The sequence below is a fragment of the Setaria italica genome, chromosome VI, assembly GCF_000263155.2.
Source record: "Setaria italica strain Yugu1 chromosome VI, Setaria_italica_v2.0, whole genome shotgun sequence".
NCBI lineage: Eukaryota > Viridiplantae > Streptophyta > Magnoliopsida > Poales > Poaceae > Setaria > Setaria italica.
This window is the reverse complement of record NC_028455.1, coordinates 30,380,609-30,398,535: the sequence shown is the minus strand read 5'-3', so window position 1 is coordinate 30,398,535 and position 17,927 is coordinate 30,380,609. Positions and strand designations below refer to the sequence as shown.

The window sequence follows — 17,927 nt, the reverse complement described above, 5'->3', positions numbered from 1 at the left end:
TGCAAAATGTCAAGAATAACATCAAAGGAAATGTTACGGTAAAATAGATTAAAAAAAAAGAAGTATATGTGAAAAAAAATCTTTAAAGATTAGTATACTTGAACAGATGTTCCACCACTATCATTCTAGCCATTAACTCATTATACTGTTTATACCTAGGAAGGGGAAATTACTCACTAAGCCTACTCGATTCCTCATGCTGTTTTCCCCCTCATGCCTAAGTCCCTAACTCAAAATGGAACTACTGTCTGCAAAATAAATAGAAAGAGGAGGGAAATCAGATCTCCCATCCTAGCCGTTGCATGTCTGTTGAATGCCTCAGATGGACCGACTGCTTAAGTTGCAGTGGTAACTACCGCTACACCTGATCCAGGTCCCATCTCAAGCATCAGTTTTCTATTTTTCTTTTTCATTCAATAGAGAAATATTGTATAAGTAAGACTAGAGGTTCCAGATCATTGCTTATCCTAATTATATTTTTTACTATCGCTTACAAACTAACAAACGCTCATCCGAGCGGATAGCCATATATGGAACTATTTTTTAAAATGGTAGATCCCTATTTCAAGTAGCGGAACATATTTGGTTTGACAGTCTTATATATTTGAAGTTATTGCTTTTTAAAATGGGAGACCTCTATTTCAAGTAGCGGAACATATTTGTCTTGTATATTTTTAAGTCAATGGTTTTTTCTCCACATTCTATCCTCACTCAAGTGATATCTAAGATCTACTCGTGTTGATGGTTATGGATTCCAAACAAGTATTTCGGACCATAGAGTCGGAAGGTTACTCTAAGGCCCCGTTTGGGTCCAAGGAATTGGAATCTATTTAATGGAGTAGGCTAATTTATGTTGGAATGTGGCATTCCACAACTTTCCAAAGTTTAGATATAAGCCTATCTTAAATTTATGGGGTGGGAGATGGAAATTGATTCTATAGATTATGGTTATTAGATGGAATTCAATTCTTATAGCACGCTCTTAGACCCGCTTCTCTATAGTAGAAGTGCAGCATACAAGTATCTCTCCCATATCACCAACTATAATATACAACTATATTCCACATACAATTATATTAGCTTAATTAATTTGTGTCTAAATTATGATTATTAGGATGGAATTCAATTTCAATGATCCAAACGGGGCCTAAGGGTTAAACGGGAATAAGATGTGACTTGATATATTCACTTAAGAACTGGCCTCTTTAATTTCTGCCGTCTACACGCAGGCCGCCGGAAGCTTAGTTTCTGTGCTGACCCGGTAAATGATGCCGGCTATCCCCTCGCGAATGATTGTGTCTCTTTCCAATAACAATATGAAACTACTCGTACCCTCGTACCTAAATCTCGTAAAGAACTCATGAACTGATGAGCCAAAACAGCCATTCCGCCATTGGAGGTTTTTTAGACAGGCGCCTGTGTGCAGATGTTGTCAGCCAAAAGATGTTTCGTCGTCCTGTCCTGAACTTCCATTTCTAATTCCACAAACGTGGGGAAGGAAGGATCAGTTCAAGGAGCAGGCATCGCGTGGCCGAGTCTGCTCGATTAGTACTGAACGGCCTGATCGTATCAGAAGTACTGCATCTCTCTGAACATATATGTTACGTACTCCGTGACGACGCGAGAGATAATAGGTTTCCCACCAGTGTTTATAGTTTCTGATACGATCCGTGATAGGAATGCGTAGACGGCAGAAACGTTTGCTTCCGGCGGCGTGCTTACCTGCTCGTCGGTCGTCGCCGCCGCCCGTGCCAGGCTTGACGCGTTCCCTGCCTGACACACACCCTCCCCCGGCCCGCGGTATAAATGCCCCCACTATTCTGCCTCCCCTCTTCCCAAATCAGCCCAACGACCAAAGGAAGCAGCCCGCGCGCAGAAACAACAACACCGCGCAGCGCACACCATGCGTCCAGTTCGCCACCTCCGCCTCGCGGTGGCCGCGCTCCTCGCCGCCGCCCTCCTGCTCCTCGTCGCCATGGCGCAGGAGGAGACCGAGCACGAGGAGGAGTTCAGCTACGTCCACGGCGACGAGCACGGGCCGGAGCACTGGGGCGAGATCAAGGCGGAGTGGGCGGCGTGCGGCGCGGGGCGGATGCAGTCGCCCATCGACCTCCATCACGAGCGCGTCTCGCTGGTGCGCGGTCTCGGCTACCTCGACCACTCCTACCGCCCTGCCCAGGCCTCCATCGTCAACCGCGGCCACGACATCATGGTAACGTGACGTGAGACGAGACATGAGACGCCGGCGGTTAGCCGGCCGGCCGGGCACCGGGAGCATTATTATTAACAGTCGCTCTCGCCCTTAATTATACATCATAAACTCCGTCCGTTTACTACTAGTAGTAGGAATAAATTCGGGGCCGAAGCGTACGTTGGCAGGTGCACTACTTCTATCTAGGCCTACCTGATGCTGGCAGCTGAGTAGCTGATTGGTGGTCGTTGCAGGTGAGGTTCGAGGGCGACGCCGGGAGCCTGGTGATCAATGGCACGGCGTACCACCTGAAGCAGCTGCACTGGCACTCCCCCACCGAGCACACCGTCGACGGCCGCCGGTACGACCTGGAGCTGCACCTGGTGCACGAGAGCGCCGAGAAGAAGGCCGCCGTCATCGCCATCCTCTACGAGATCGGCCGCGGCCACGACCCGCTTCTTCACCAGGTCCGATCCGGCCGGTCTTCCTGGCTGCTTAATCATTCCTGGCTGCTGCTTAATTTTAGTCAGTTTCAGACAAGTAGTAACATGGAGACATCATGATTGCTGATGACTCGTGCAGATGGAGCCCTTCATCCGGCAGATCGCCGACAAGCGGGACCGGGAGGAGCGCGTCAGTGTGGTGGACCCCCGCGCCGTGCGCGGCAGGGCCAGCGTGTACTACCGCTACATGGGCTCCCTCACCGTGCCGCCCTGCACCGAGGGGGTCATCTGGACCATCGTCAAGAGGGTACGTTCGTGCTCTGACTTCTGTTTAGTTCAGGTTAATCATCATTTGATCGTGACGACGCGACGACCAACTGTAGTTTCTCTAGACTTAAATTAGACACAAGTAGTAGTGCTAGCATATTCGTTCGTGTCTGCGTCGTGCCGTCCATCCTGTCGGCTTGGGTTGGTGACAAAATTTTGATACTGCTACTGTTAGCAATTTTCCTGAAATTTCCGAGTGTTTTTTGTGCAGGTTCACACCGTGTCCAAGTACCAATTGGAGCTTCTCAGGGAAGCCGTGCACGACGTAAGTTTGAGCTATACGTCTAGCTTATTTGAACACGCCTGATGAAAGTAAATTATGAGGATTGGTTGCGTTCCAATTCTTACCAAGCTAAAATCAGGGCAAGCAAAAATCAAGACTTGTCAAAACCAGGGCATGCTAAAGTTAGGGCAAGAAATTTTGAAATCCATTTGGTTACCAGTACTTTCCACCCTTTTGAGTTTCAATATAAACATTGGCATGCCAATTTTTGGTAACGAACACCAAAATTTCTAGGCATGTCATGATTTTGGTTGGGTAAAAATTGGAACCCAACCAATCAGGCCCTATGTCACTTCTAGAAGCAGGGGCAGTTGTGGGCAGATTCAGACATGGACAGAATCTAAAAGCAATATGAACGAACGCTGCTTTTGTTTTTTCCCCAACTTTAGCTTGACCAAGTTGCTTCATTTCAGGACATGGAGAAGAACGCGAGGCCACTTCAGGAGGTGAACAGCAGAGACGTCAGCCTCTTCCGGCCTAGCCCCAGCCGTAAACACCACTAGCTCCCATTTCCGGCTTCATCCTTCTAATGATGATGTGTGGGCTGACGTGGAGACGCTAGTAGTATAGTTCATAGTAGTGTACGTACATGGGACGCAATTCATTCGTTGGGTGATTCAGACTGGACGAGATTCATGGGAGATTATTCCACATTTCGATAGCTTAAGGTTTGATTATGATTATTTGTTTGTAATTCTTTCTATTTCTGTGCCTTTGTTATATGAATAAACGAAAACATTACCTCAGGACTTCAGGTCCACGTTCATAAAAAAGTACATGTCCATGTTAATGTAGTAATCGATTTGATTATTGTTGAGTACTAAACTAATGCTAATGTAGTAATCGATTTGGTTATCGTTGAGTACTAAACTACTCGTCGAATGTGACCATCCAACTGGCACTCATATAATAAGGCCATCCAGCTTACTTGCCTTCTACCTGAAAGAAAACGTTGTTCACTGAAAGAACTATAAATGGCATCCGTTTTTACCATTTCAACTGAGAAATGGTAAGAACTTGTGCAATACCGTATCGATATCCCAAATGTGCCAAATATCAAGCTACGGGATGAGAATATGTGAGACATTGATCATGTACATGCTGCATGGATATGTGCCAAACAAGCTGACATTGAAATACACAGTACAACAGTGTTTGTACTTTGTACTGTATTTCGAAAAAAAGAGAAGTTGCTAAAGACTAGTAAGCCCATTTTCGGGCTTCAACCATGAGCTTACCAGTTCACAAGACGTCGATATTGAAGAAGACTATGGGGGTGAAAATGATAGGAACTGGTTCAACTGCACTTTTCACCTTCCCCTTCTGCTACCTTTCACTTCAGCGACGATGGGAAGTGGCCTTTCCCGTTTTGCCACAGGGGCGTGGCTTCTTCTCCAAGCACACGATCGTCACGATGGGAAGCGGACATGAATTGAGCTACCGACCGAGCTGCAGAGATGCCTTTTTCCCGCCATTGTCTCTCTCTCTCTCTCGTTTTCGCGACCGTTCACTGAAAGTCTTTTACCTTTCAGTAAACTGGTTCCACTGCACGTGTTTACCTCTTACTTCAGAGTTCAGAAGATAGACTCTCATCACGCGGTTCACCGGTTTCACGCCTCCACCAACCGCGGCTGCTAAAAGTTTCAACGTCTTACCAAACGCGGTAACTGCAGAAGCGCACACTTTTCTCAGTTTCTGTCACCAGGGGTAACAGAAACTTCCGTTCTCTACATCTCTGAAAGCCTTACATGCAGGTCATGTTCAGGATGACATATTAGATTCGGTTTTGGACAGTGCTACAAAAGGAAGATAATCGGCCAATAATGAAGTGACCCTGCCGTATCCTCTAGAAACGACGATTATATGGAGATAATAAGCAAAACATCGGGTAGATGCTACTAATAGGCTGAAATATTAGAGAAATCTGCTGCGACAAACGTCTGAAGCACATAACTAGACTATCGGTGAGCATTCTAATACAAAGTTAACTTTCTCCCATGTTACAAAGCATGTGTGATCTCCTAGAGCTGCTTGCAAACTCCGCTCACTAAACTACTCCTAATCAGAACCCAGATGCCTGACAGATACCTGGATGGGTTTTTCTAATCGTTTGTCTCGAATCTATAGCTGGGAAACGTGGCCCATATTGCTCGAAGATGAGCATAAAAAAAATGAAATGGGGAATGAGATGAGTCTTTAATTTATATAAGTGGGCAATGCACTGTCCTAAATCATGTTCAGTTGTAGATTATAATAAATTAAACACAGCTGTATGCAAACATTATACAGGATTAATTTTGGATAGTTTTGACTAACATTTGTAGATAACGTTTGCATACAGATCACCATTATAGCATAACAATTGAAATGGGGAATGAGATGAGTCTTTAACTTCTACGGATTTGATCGAGCAACAGATCACCGCTCCATCGTTATCAGTTCGAAAGTTGAAATAATTGTGCAGGCAGCCGGCATTTTCTAGAGCAATTATGGAATGTGCGATATGTTTTGTTATTGGGATATCATTTTCTTAACAACTGGAACAGCAGTATGGTTGGAGCTCAAAAGTGGCAGCAATGCCGACCAGGCTGGACCAGCCGGTTAGACCAGTCTCTATGGGCGGTCTGACCAGTCTCAAGCGGTCGGAGGAGTCAGCACGATCGCTGGCGCGGTCGGGGCCGTTATCCCGAGTCCGAGGTGAATCTTGAAGTCCTAGCTGAATTGGAGTTGAAACAGGACTTCCTTACGGGAAAAGACCTCCCACTCTATAAATATAAAGGGCCCTGGCCGATTGAGGGGCATCACCCAATCGACAAACACATTTATCGATCTTTTATCTCCAAACCCTAGCTTTTCCAACCCCCGTGCTTTCCTCCTTCGTCTCGACGGCGGTTGAGGACGTTCTGAGTGGCCTGCCAATCTCAGAGCAACCCTAGGTTCGCCATCTCCGACGGGGTCCCTCCCGTGGTGGTGGACGTAGGTTTTCACGGTGCTCCTGCGAGGACAGGCCTGACCGGACCCCCTGATCAGTTCAACCGCTCAAGTGCATGAGCTTCAATGAGGTGATCTCCCGATCTACGTGTGAACTAGCACACTCGTGTGTTGGCTAAAAAAGCGGCAACACATTTTGGCGACTTCGCTGGGGAAGAAAGATCTGATTTTTACGACCGTTCCGGAAAATCCTAGCAAGATGGGATCTACTACAGAGATTGACAAGAACAATATCATTGAGGCTTCCGTGGAGGATCTCAGTGAGGAGGAGCAGCGGAACATCGCGGCACTCCAGGAGTACGTAAAGATGCAGTATCTAGTGGGCTTCAAGAAAGATCGCAAGGGCAAGGCGACGAGAGAGCAAGACTTCGAGATGCCCGCGATCAAGATGAAGGATAACATGATCAAGGAAGTATCCAATGTAAGTAACTTCCCCCTCGATCAATCTGCTATCAATGAAGAGTTCAAAAGGGATTTTAAAGTTCAATGAAGAGTTCAAAAGGGATTTTAAAGTTCAATGTCAGATTGCTACTTCTTTGATAGATCGCTTAGACCAACTTGTAGGAGGTAAGTCTGTTGGATCTAATAAGAATGATTCCTCTCAAGTTGATTCGCGTGGGGTTATGCATGCAAGTCGATCGGCAGATCTAAGGACTACTCCTGAAAACCCTAAGTATGGCATGCCGTTTAACTTTTATGTAGGGCAGACGCCGCCCTCGGTCCAACCGCCAAAGCCAAACATGGCTGAAGCGGTCAGACCGGTCCGGGTAGGCGGTCTGACCAGTCAGGCCTCCCAGGTCGGCCAATTGGCAATTGTCCCTGAATCGCCTGTGCCTCTTGATGTTGTGCCGAGTTCGGTTGTTCCTAACCGTACTGGTGAGCTTGGAGTGTCTACACTCTTGATTAGCACAATAGCATACACGTCGCCCCCGATCCCTAACACCACTGTTATTTCTAGGGGTATTTCAAACGACGTGTTTTCTTATTTGCATCGCATTCAGAATGGCAATCTACCCACACAAATATTGCGAATACATCAGCCCCAGTGCTACCAGAGCCAAATCCTTATAATGAGATTAGAAAATTTAAAGAGGAAATGTTGGCTATGATTCAAAGCAAGTTCGGCATAGATACAGGCAATTTGAAGTTGTATCAAAAACCATATCATGCTGATTTTGACTATGTCCCCTATCCTGTCCGTTGGCGCATGCCCGATTTTGTTAAATTCAGTGGCGAAAATAACCAAACATGGGAGAACATTAGTCAATATATTGCTCAACTAGGCAAAACTGGTTATTATAATGCTTTGAGAGTGCATTTATTTTCTTTGTCATTAACTGGAACGTCTTTTGCTTGGTATTCTTCTTTGGCTCTCGGCTCTATTGATTTATGGGATCAATTGGAGCAAAAGTTTCATGACCACTTTTACATCAGGAATTTCCGATTAAAGTTGACAGATTTAACATCGATAAGGCAAGGCAAAGAAGCATCTATTTTTGATTATGTAAAACGATTCAAAGAAACTAAAAACCATACTTTAATTTGTCACTTTCCGATAATGATTTGGCCGATCTTGCTCTTAAGGGTTTAAAATCATCTATTAGGGATTGGCTAGAGGGTTTTGAGCTTCATACCATTGCACAAGTACTCATGAAGGCTTCGACAATGGAACTTAGGATTGCTAAGGAAAAAGATAGCTTCAAGTCTCATCGGTCTAACATGCATGCTATTGAATATGATTTCGATAGTTCGAATGACAATGACAATGAAGTTTATGTTACTGAATTTTTGTGGCCTTCTAAAGCTAAATCATATTCTTGTGTGTCTCTTAAGCCAGCCCATAAGAGTTGGAAATAAGAAGTGAAATTTACTTTCGATGTTTCCAAGTGCGATCGTATTTTTGATGAGTTGCTTAAACTTGGACATTTGAAAATATTTCATACTATTCCTCCACTTGAAGAATTGAAGAGGAAAGCATATTGCAAGTTTCATAATACTTTTTCTCATGCAACCAATGATTGCAAGGTGGACAGGTTCAATCGGCTATAAATGAAGGCCGTTTGACGTTTCATGAGATGCAAGTGGACAAGACACCGTTTCCTGTTAACACCATGGACGTACAGCAGCCTAAGGTACTGGTTTGGTCGCATCAAGCTGAAGCTGCTAAAGGCAAGAATGTTGTGATCGGGGAAGAGAAGCCCAATTTGAGGGGAAAAGAGTTGACAAGGGAAGTGGTGTATGAAAAGACTCCAAATGGCAGAGAGTCATTTAAAATTATTGTAAAGATTCTGGACACGGGGGGCAAGCAATATCCACGGCATCTGGTCAAAAGCCATTTGAGTCTGCTGGACAGACCGAACCGGTCAGATCAGTGCAGGGGACCGGTCAGCCCCAGGATTGCCTCCGGATGATGAAACTGAAGCGTCCAGAGATTGGGACTTGGAAGCTTAATGTGGCAAAAGATCAGGGGAGTAGCCCTAGGGAAAAAGTCACCTTTGATATGTTTCTGGACAAGTATTCCAAGCAAAATGCCGTTACAAGTGATCGGCCATTAAAAAAGACAATGAGGTCTCGTACTCATCGAGAGAGGCAAGATTCACCACCAAGAGCGGTTGCAAGACAGATTAGTGACCAAGCTCAACCAAATCAGTACCTCTCCACATCTTGGGCTCCTCCAGCATCAAATCTCCCATGCCCGGTGTGGGATGACAACGGGGTAAGGTGGGTACCTTACCAGCCTTTGCAGCAGCTGTCTTTCCATCCTGGATGGGGAGAATCAAGGAAGTCAGCTTTGGACAGAATCTCACGCCCCGTGCAAGGCTGTTGGGCACCCCGCTCATCTGGTTAGGGTGCACAGACCCGACCAGTCCGACCGATCTACCCCAACCGGTCGGACCGACCTGTCTAGACGTCCAAAACGCCTCCTCCAAAGCAAGTGTATCGTCTTAAGAAGAAGGAGGGGGAGGTTCAAAAGATGAAAATAGACTCAGGGAAAGGTATAGAGAAAGTTGTTATCCAAATTGGGTATATGGATGTCCCCGTTGAGAATAGTGCTAAAGGACCGGTTGGTGTAGGCAATCTGGTCGCATCATCTATTCAAAAGGCTCCTGCTGCTAATGATCATGAGGCTAGTATCAGTGGTTCAAGCTCCAAGTACTTCTTGCCAAGATGGTGTCCTCCCGGGCTGACTCGCACCTAAAGGAGGAAGTTGTAAAGCATAAGGCTATAAGAAAAGAGGGAACATGAGCTAGAGAAACAAAGAGACGAGGTATTCAGCAAGTATAGACCCATGGTCCCTCAGAAGAAGGAGTAGAGAGTCAAGGCCGACGCCTCAGCTCCACCGGTCAGACCGGTCGAGGAACCGGTTGGACCGGTTGAGGCACCAGCACTAGCGCCTGAACTGGTCAGATCGGTTGAGGGGTCGGTCAGACCGGTCGGGCCAGAGTTGCCATCCAGTTTTGCTTCTTTTGCCCCTATGGCTTGTGACAATGAGTTGGCATCAGTCCATGAAGCAGAGGATGATGAACAACCTGTTGATTACAATTCTTCGCTTGAGTGCATGAATCTGGACATTAATGTGATTCACATGTCGATGGATAGTTATGTCATCTTAGAGGAGGAATTGGCTCACCTCAACTTTGGACCTAAGGAAGCTGTATTCCAGAAGCCTAAAACTATTGAAAGTCATCTGAAGGCGCTGTACATGAAAGGTCATATCAATGGGAAACTAATTTATCGAATGCTAGTTGATGGAGGAGCGATGTCAACTTAATGCCCTATTCTTTGTTCAAGAAATTGGGAGATTTAGATGAGGAGCTGATCAAGACCAACATAACTATCAGCGGTGTGGGAGGAGGCGAGCCTACAGGAGCTAAAGGCGTTGTCTTTATGGAGCTCATTGTTGGGAGCAAAACGTTGGCTACCGCTTTCTTTATCGCTGAGACTCAAGGTAACTTTAGTTTAGTTTTGGGTCATGATTGGATACATGCAAATCAATATGTCCCTTCTACTTTGCATCAATTCTTAATCCAGTGGGTTGGCGATGAAGTAGAGGTCGTGCATGGTGATACGTCGGCTTGTGTTGCTATAGCCGATAGTTCCACCATAAGTGCGCATGATAATGTCAAGGGCTTATCTGGTTTGGATCTTTCCAATTATGAGTTCATTAGTTGCACAAAGGATGGTTTCGTCGCTGTTGTAGTAAAGCCGGTTGAGGATCGGCCAACTTATCACATATGATGTAATAAATGTAAATCTAGAATGGTTGCAGCAGAGTCTAGAACACTATCGGGCGCAGAAGAACAATATGTATGAGGCCATTGAGGACTTTAATGATATGAGTAAATTAGGATAAGGGTTTACATCAGCTGATCCTTTAGAGGAGGTGGATATTGGTATTGGTACTATACCAAGGCTGATGTTTGTAAACAAAAATCTTGAGCCTACTTTTAAGGTTGATTTATTAAAGTTATTGAAAGAGTATGTCGACTGTTTTGCATGAAATTATACTGAAATACCTGGTTTAAGCCATGAGCTAGTTGAAAATTGACAGCCCATTAAGCCCAATTTTAGGCCTCATAAATAACCTACTAGATGCTTTAATCCTATTATTTATGACCGAGTGAAAGAAGAAATCAATTGGTTGCTTGATGCTAAGTTTATTGGGCCTTGTCGATATGTTGATTGGGTTTCTAATATTGTGCCTGTTGAGAAGAAGGACACGGATAAGCTCAGAGTATGCATTGATTTTAGAAATCCTAACAGAGCTTCTCCGAAAGATGAATATCCTATGCCTATAGCCGATGTGCTTATTAATGCTGCATCTGAACATAGAATGATTAGCTTTTTTGATGGCAATGCTGGGTACAATCAAATCTTTATGGCCGAAGAGGATATATACAAAATGGCTTTTGTGTGTCCAGGATTTGTTGGTTTATTTGAGTGGGTTGTTATGACTTTTGGTTTGAAGAATGCTGGTACTACTTATCAAAGAGCTATGAATTTGATTTTTTATGACTTGCTCGGAGTAGTGCTAGAAGTTTATATCGATGATATTTTGGTTAAATCGGCCGGGCCAGAATCCCATTTAGCTGATTTAAGGTTGGCATTTGAGAAAATGCTTAGATATGGCTTAAAGATGAATCCACTCAAATGTGCTTTTGGTGTATTGGCTGAGAAATTCTTGGGTTTTGAAGTACATGAGAAGGGTGTTGAGATTGATCCTAAAAAGATTGAATTCATTAGAAAACTACAAGCTTCTACTTGCAAAAGAGAGTTGCAAAAGTTCTTGGGCAAGGTGAATTATTTGAGGAGATTTATGTGCAACTTGTCCGGGAAGGTGAATGCTTTTACTCCTTTACTTCGATTGAAGAATGAAGCTGATTTTACTTGGAGGGCAAAATAGCAAGAAGCATTTGAGGAAATCAAGAATTATTTGTCTTCACTGCCCGTGCTTCAGGTGCCAAAACATGGTGTTCCTTTCAAGTTGTATGTGGCAGCCGAAGAAGGTGTTATTGGGGTTGTTTTGACTCAAGAAACCAAAAGGAAGGAACATATTGTTACCTATGTAAGTAGGAGATTATTGGATGCCGAGACAAGGTACACTTTTATTGAAAAGTTATGCTTATCATTGTATCATGCTTGCACCAAATTGAGGTATTATTTATTATCAAATACTTGCATAGTAGTTTGTCAAACTGACATAATTAAATATATATTGCAAAAACCTATTTTGAGTTGTAGAATCGGCAAATGGGCTTATGCTCTCATTGAATGATCTGGTTTCTGAACCATTGAAATCAATGAAAGGTCAAATTATAGCCGATTTTATCGTCAAGCATAGAATTGTTGATCAACTTTATTTAAATATCGGTTACATCACTATTACCCCTTGGAAATTACAATTTGATGGATCAGTTTGCAAGAGTGGCTGCGGTGTTGGTGTGGTCCTTATTTCACCAAACGGAGTTGTTTCTGAATTTTTTAGCCGATTGAATCACAAGTGTACTAATAATCAAACCGAGTATGAGACTTTATTATTCGGTTTGGAGATTTTACAAGAGATGGAGGTGAAACATGTTGAAGCTTATGGAGATTCCTTACTGGTGGTACAACAAGTATCCAAGGTATGCCAATGTTTGGACAGGTTTCTAAATGCGTATCTTGATAAATGTTTAGACATTATATCTTGCATGGATGAATTTACTATTTACCATGTACTAAGGGAAGAGAATCCAAGGGCTAATGCTCTGGCACAACAAGCGTCTGGCTATAACATTCAGAAAAGAAATTTTCACGAGAGAAAGCCGACTCTTTACGAGGCCGAGGGTTATGTCCTAGAGAAACCGGTCTGACCGGCCTCCAAAACCGGTCCGACCGGTCCAACCAGTCGGACTGCCCAGACTGCCGGTTTGACTAGTCTGTCTGATGAAGTTCCCACTTCGGCCATGGAGCATTCTAAATTTGATAAGTACAAAGTGGATGATTGGAGGAAGCCTCTGATTGATTATTTATAGAATCCTAAGTGTTCAGTTGATAGAAAAGTCCGACCATGGGCACTCAAGTTCACTTTGGTTGATGGTGAGTTGTATCGTCGGAAGGTCGATGAGTTACTTTTGAAATGCTTGGGTTCTGATCAGGCCAAAGTGGCTATGGCAGAGGTGCATGAGAGAATTTGTGGTACACATCAATCGACTCGTGTGATGAAATGGCTTCTTAGGTGGGCTTGTTTTTATTGGCCTAATATGATAGCTGATTGCTTCCGTTACTACAATGGTTGCGAGGAGTGTCAGAAATTCGGAGATGTTCAGTTGGTGCCTGCTTCATTGATGCACCCGATTATTAAACCGTGGCCGTTTAGAGGATGTGGATTGGATTTTGTTGGCAAGATTCATCCTTCTTCATCAAAGGGACATTATTTTGTAATTATGGCTACTTATTATTTCACCAAGTGGATTGAAGCAATTCCCCTTAAGAATATGATACATCGAGAGGTGATTGAGTTCATTAAGGAGTATATTATATATAGATTTGGCATCCCACATACATTGACTACAGATCAAGGGACTTCATTCATATCTAAGGAAGTACGTGAGTTTGTTGAGTCTTATGGTATTAAATTGCTCAATTCATCTCCTTATTATGCTCAAGCTAATGGTCAAGCCAGCAACAAGATTTTAATTAAGCTCATCAAGAAGAAGATAGAGGACAATCCTAAAAGATGGCATGAGGTATTATCTGAAGCTTTATGGGCTCATCATATTTCTAGACATGGCGCCACTAAAGTTATTGTTTTTGAGCTTGTCTATGGTCAAGAAGCTATTTTACCTGTTGAGGTAAATCTGAGTGCATATAGGTTGGCTAGGCAAAATGACCTTGATTTTGACACCTATTATGCTTTAATAATGGATAATATTGATGAGGTGATTGAAAAGCGAATGGAGACATTAGTTGAGATTGAAAAGGATAAAATTCAGGTAGCTAGAGCATACAATAAAAAGGTCAAGGCCAAGACATTTCAGGTAAGAGATCTAGTTTGGAAGACAATTCTACCTATAGGAACCAAGAGCAATAAATTTGGAAAGTGGTCTCCAAGTTGGGAAGGGCCATATAAATTACAAGTGTGCTTTGTGGGAATTCCTATGTGGTGGAGACATTATACGGATTTCAGCTACCTAGAGCTCTGAATGGGAGTTACCTGAAAAAGTATCATCCAAGTGTTTGGCAAGACGCTTGAAGTAATATAGGCGATATTTTGAAATATCGCTCTTAGAACAAATGGCCGATGCAATCCATTGCCCTTAGACTTATTTTATTTCTTTGTACGCAAACTTTACCAAGAAATAGGGGGGCATGTGTTGGAGCCCAAAAGTGGCAGCAATGACGACCAGGCTGGACCAGCCGGTCAGATCGGTCTCTATGGGTGGTCTGACTAGTCTCGAGCGGTTGGAGGAGTCGGCGCGATCGCTGGCACGATCGGACGGTCAATGGCGCGGTCGGCGCGGTAGCTAGCGCGGTCGGCGCAGTCGCTGGCACGGTTGGGCAGTCGCTGGCGCGATCAGACCGATCATCCCGAGTCCGAGGCGAATCTTGGAGTCCTGGCCTAATTGGAGTTGAAACGAAACTTCCTTACGAGAAAAGACCTCCTACCCTATAAATATAAAGGGCCCTGGCCAATTCAGGGGCATCACCCAATCAACAAACACATCTATCTATCTTTTATCTCCAAACCCTAGTTTTTCCAAACCCTTGCTTTCTTCCTTCGTCTCGACGGTGGTTGTGGATGTTCTGAGTGGCCTGCCAATCTCAGAGCAACTCTAGGTTCACCATCTCTGATGGGGTCCCTCCCGAGGTGGTGGACGTAGGTTTTCGCGGCGTCCCTGAGCGGACTGGACTGACCGGACCCCTAACCGGTCTGACCAGCCAGGTTCAGGAGCTTCAACGAGGTGATCTTCCGATCTACGTGTGAACTAGGACTATCGTGTGTTGGCCAGAAAAAATGCCAACAAGAATGTAAGAAGCTATACGTATAGCATGAAAGAGCCCGGCGGGATACTGCGTGCGTTATCATCTCTCTGCAGGGCTCTTCCATCTCTGCGACCATGAGAATGTTGAGTGTCACCCATTATACAAGATCCCATTGAATTGTGTGCGAAATGATGAAGAACTTAACCATCCCTTGCAATAAAGTGGGGATACTATTTTTAAGGTCTATAGAAGTGATTTAAATAAAAAATTTAAAATTTATTTAAATCGCATCCCAACTGCAGACTGGCTCATTCTGAAAAACTGGTCTTGCAACCCTATCTGCCCTCTTTGTGGGGGAGCCCCAGAGACGGCTGTGCACATTTGCATCCAATACCCGTTTGCAACTCAAGTGTGGCAACTTATCCGAAGCTGGGCAAACAACCTGGTGCCATTGCCGCAGCCAGGAATGGGCCTTCAAGAATGGTGGCGCCTCTCATTGCAACACTACCAAAGGAAAGACGAAGAGCTATCACGGCTGTCATGATTTACACATGCTGGAATTTGTGGAACGAGCGTAACCGAAGAATTTTTAGAGGAGTTCAAACACAACCAACAGGCGTACTTGGCCTGACCACAGATGAAATCAGTCTGAGGCAAAGAGCTTGTGGCGGGCCGCTAATAGCATAGAAACAATAGCATAGCTGTTACTTCTCGAGTTGGGAGAGCTTATCTTAATTATGTAATACACCATATGTAACCATAAACTCTCTATTTCTTCCTTATATGATATGGCAGTGCTCCTGCCAATTTAAAGTTTCAAAAAAAAAACCTTAATTTGAGACATTCATGGAACTCCAGCCAGCAGCCAGAAAGGGTTACCTGTTGGCTTCCCAATTTCTTTTTTTTTTTAGAGAACAGGAAGGGTGCCAGCCCCTTACTGATTATATTAAAAATAAGAAATAAGCATTACAAGTTATAAGAGTCAACAAGGAGGAAAAGGGTCAGGAGAAAAGGGGTAAACAAAGTGAACAAAGAGGAACCTAAAAAACAGGAAAAGGAAAACAAGGGAATCGGTAACGAAAACAGGACGAAGACCCTTTGTTAAAGTACGGCAAACAGATGAAGCCATGTTTCCATCTGTTGCAAATATCTTGGCTTTGCTCTTAGTAACATGTCTTTGAATTCCGACTTGAATTTTTGTAGGCAAACCCCAGGTGTTGGAGCCAAATTGTTGAAAAACCATCCATTCCTTGTTGTCCATATACTCCAAGCCATCAAGATGATGATTTCCATATAGAAGGGAACCTGTAGCTTGTTTTTGATTTGTAGGATAATATTCTGGATCGTCCTTGTGGAGGTATATGTTATCCCTATACTGTTCCAGCAAGTTTTGGCGAATCTGCAGCAGAAGAAGAGGTGTTTAACTGTTTCTCTTTTCTGCCAGATGCACATCTCACAGGTTTGTGACTCAAGTTGCATGTGTCTTCGGTCTAGAAGGTCTCTTGTATTTAGTCGGTCCCTGAGAAGTAGCCAGAAAAACAATTTGTGTTTTTTTTGACATTTTGACCTCCATAACCATCTGAAGCTTGGATGGACAGTACGGTGACCAATGATTGTTTTATATGCTTTTTGTGATGAGTATTTCGTTGTTCCCCAAGTGTAAGTCCAGACATCTCTGTCCGCTATTGGTATGATTCTCTCAATGAATTGTTGTAGTTCCAAGTATTGCCTATGTGCTTCGGCAGAAAGGGGAAGACTGAAGTTTTGTATGAAGTTGTCCCTTCCGGATACTATCTTGTATGTGTGGTTGGTTTCTTTTGCAAAGGAGAACAATTCTGGGTAGATCTGACTTGGAATTATTCCATTCCAGAGATCATGCCAGAAGAAGACTGTTGAACCATCTGCTATCGCCGCTGAGACTATGCCCTTGTATCTGTCAAGCGACTTAATAACATCCCTCCACCAGAAAGATCCTTTGGACTGTGTTCCAGGTAGCGTGCCATTGTTATAATAGCTGCCCCAGATCAAGTTGACCCATGGTGTATCAGCTCTTGAATAGAATTTGTGTAAGAACTTCATAAGAAGGGCTTCATTGTGTGCATAAATATTGATAACTCCCAGGCCCCCACAATCCTTGGGTGTACATACTATTGGCCATGCTGCTTTTGAAGGTTTTTTGGAACTTGGATCTGCTCCATTCCATAGACAGTGCTTTCTAAACTTATCAATCTGTTTTATCACCCCTTTATGAAGTCTGATGGTAGAAATATAAAACACTGCTGATGAGGACAAAACTGAGTTGACCATTTCTAGTTTTCCCCCTTGACTTAAGAACATGGACATGGAATTTAGCCTCCTTTCAATTCTTTGTAGGAGAGGCATGAAATGTTCCATGTTTGGCTTGGTCGTTCCCAGAGGCAAGCCCAAATATGTGAAAGGCAATGAACTGTGTTGACATTCAACAACCTGCGCTAATCTGGCTAAGTTGTCATTTGTGATATTCAGTGGCATCATTGTCGATTTTCCGTAATTAACCTTGAGTCCAGTCGACAGAGCAAATATGTGCAAGATTTCTTTCAACTTCAAAAGTTGTCTAGGGCAGGCTTCCATAAATAACAGTGTATCATCAGCATATTGAACTATGGGAAAGTATGTCCCTGCTCCTTGGGAAATGGGGAGGTTGAGGTTGCCTAAGTCTTTTTCATGGTTTATTATGGTTTGAAGAAGATCAGCTGCCAGGACAAATAAGAGTGGAGACAGTGGATCTCCTTGCCGGACTCCTCTTCTACAGTGAATTACTTTCCCTGGAGCTCCATTTAGGAGAATTGAAGATGTTCCTGTTGCTAAGATATCTTGAATCCAATTTAACCATCTGGGTCCAAACCCTTTGTGCTTCAGAACTTCTATAATGGCCTTGTGTTCAATTTTATCGAACGCTTTTTCAAAGTCCAATTTGAGAATGATCAGTTCCCTTTTTGATTTTTTACAGATGTGTAAGTACTCATAAGCCCATGCTAAGCAGTCTTGGATACTCCTGGATTTAATGAAGCCATATTGGTTCTGATGAATCATATTCATGATCACTTGTTGTAATCTTGTCGCCAGAATCTTGGTAATCATTTTAAGAGACGAGTTGAGCAACGAAATAGGTCTGTAGTCTCCCACCTCCATTGGGCTTTCTTTCTTAGGGATGAGAGTAATATATGAGGAGTTAATACTTCGTAGG

The 17,927-nt window shown here is 43.7% G+C and overlaps 1 protein-coding gene across 1 annotated transcript; it reads left to right on the top strand.

The window, feature by feature from the left end:
* Positions 1-1,849: 1,849 nt before the first annotated feature.
* Positions 1,850-4,029, top strand: LOC101763973 (alpha carbonic anhydrase 7). Its single transcript, XM_004973605.3, has 5 exons — positions 1,850-2,212; positions 2,446-2,658; positions 2,774-2,941; positions 3,173-3,226; positions 3,658-4,029. The coding sequence occupies exons 1-5, from the start codon at positions 1,904-1,906 to the stop codon at positions 3,745-3,747; spliced, it is 834 nt and encodes a 277-aa protein (XP_004973662.1). The 5' UTR covers positions 1,850-1,903; the 3' UTR covers positions 3,748-4,029.
* The last annotated feature ends 13,898 nt before the right edge of the window (positions 4,030-17,927 follow it).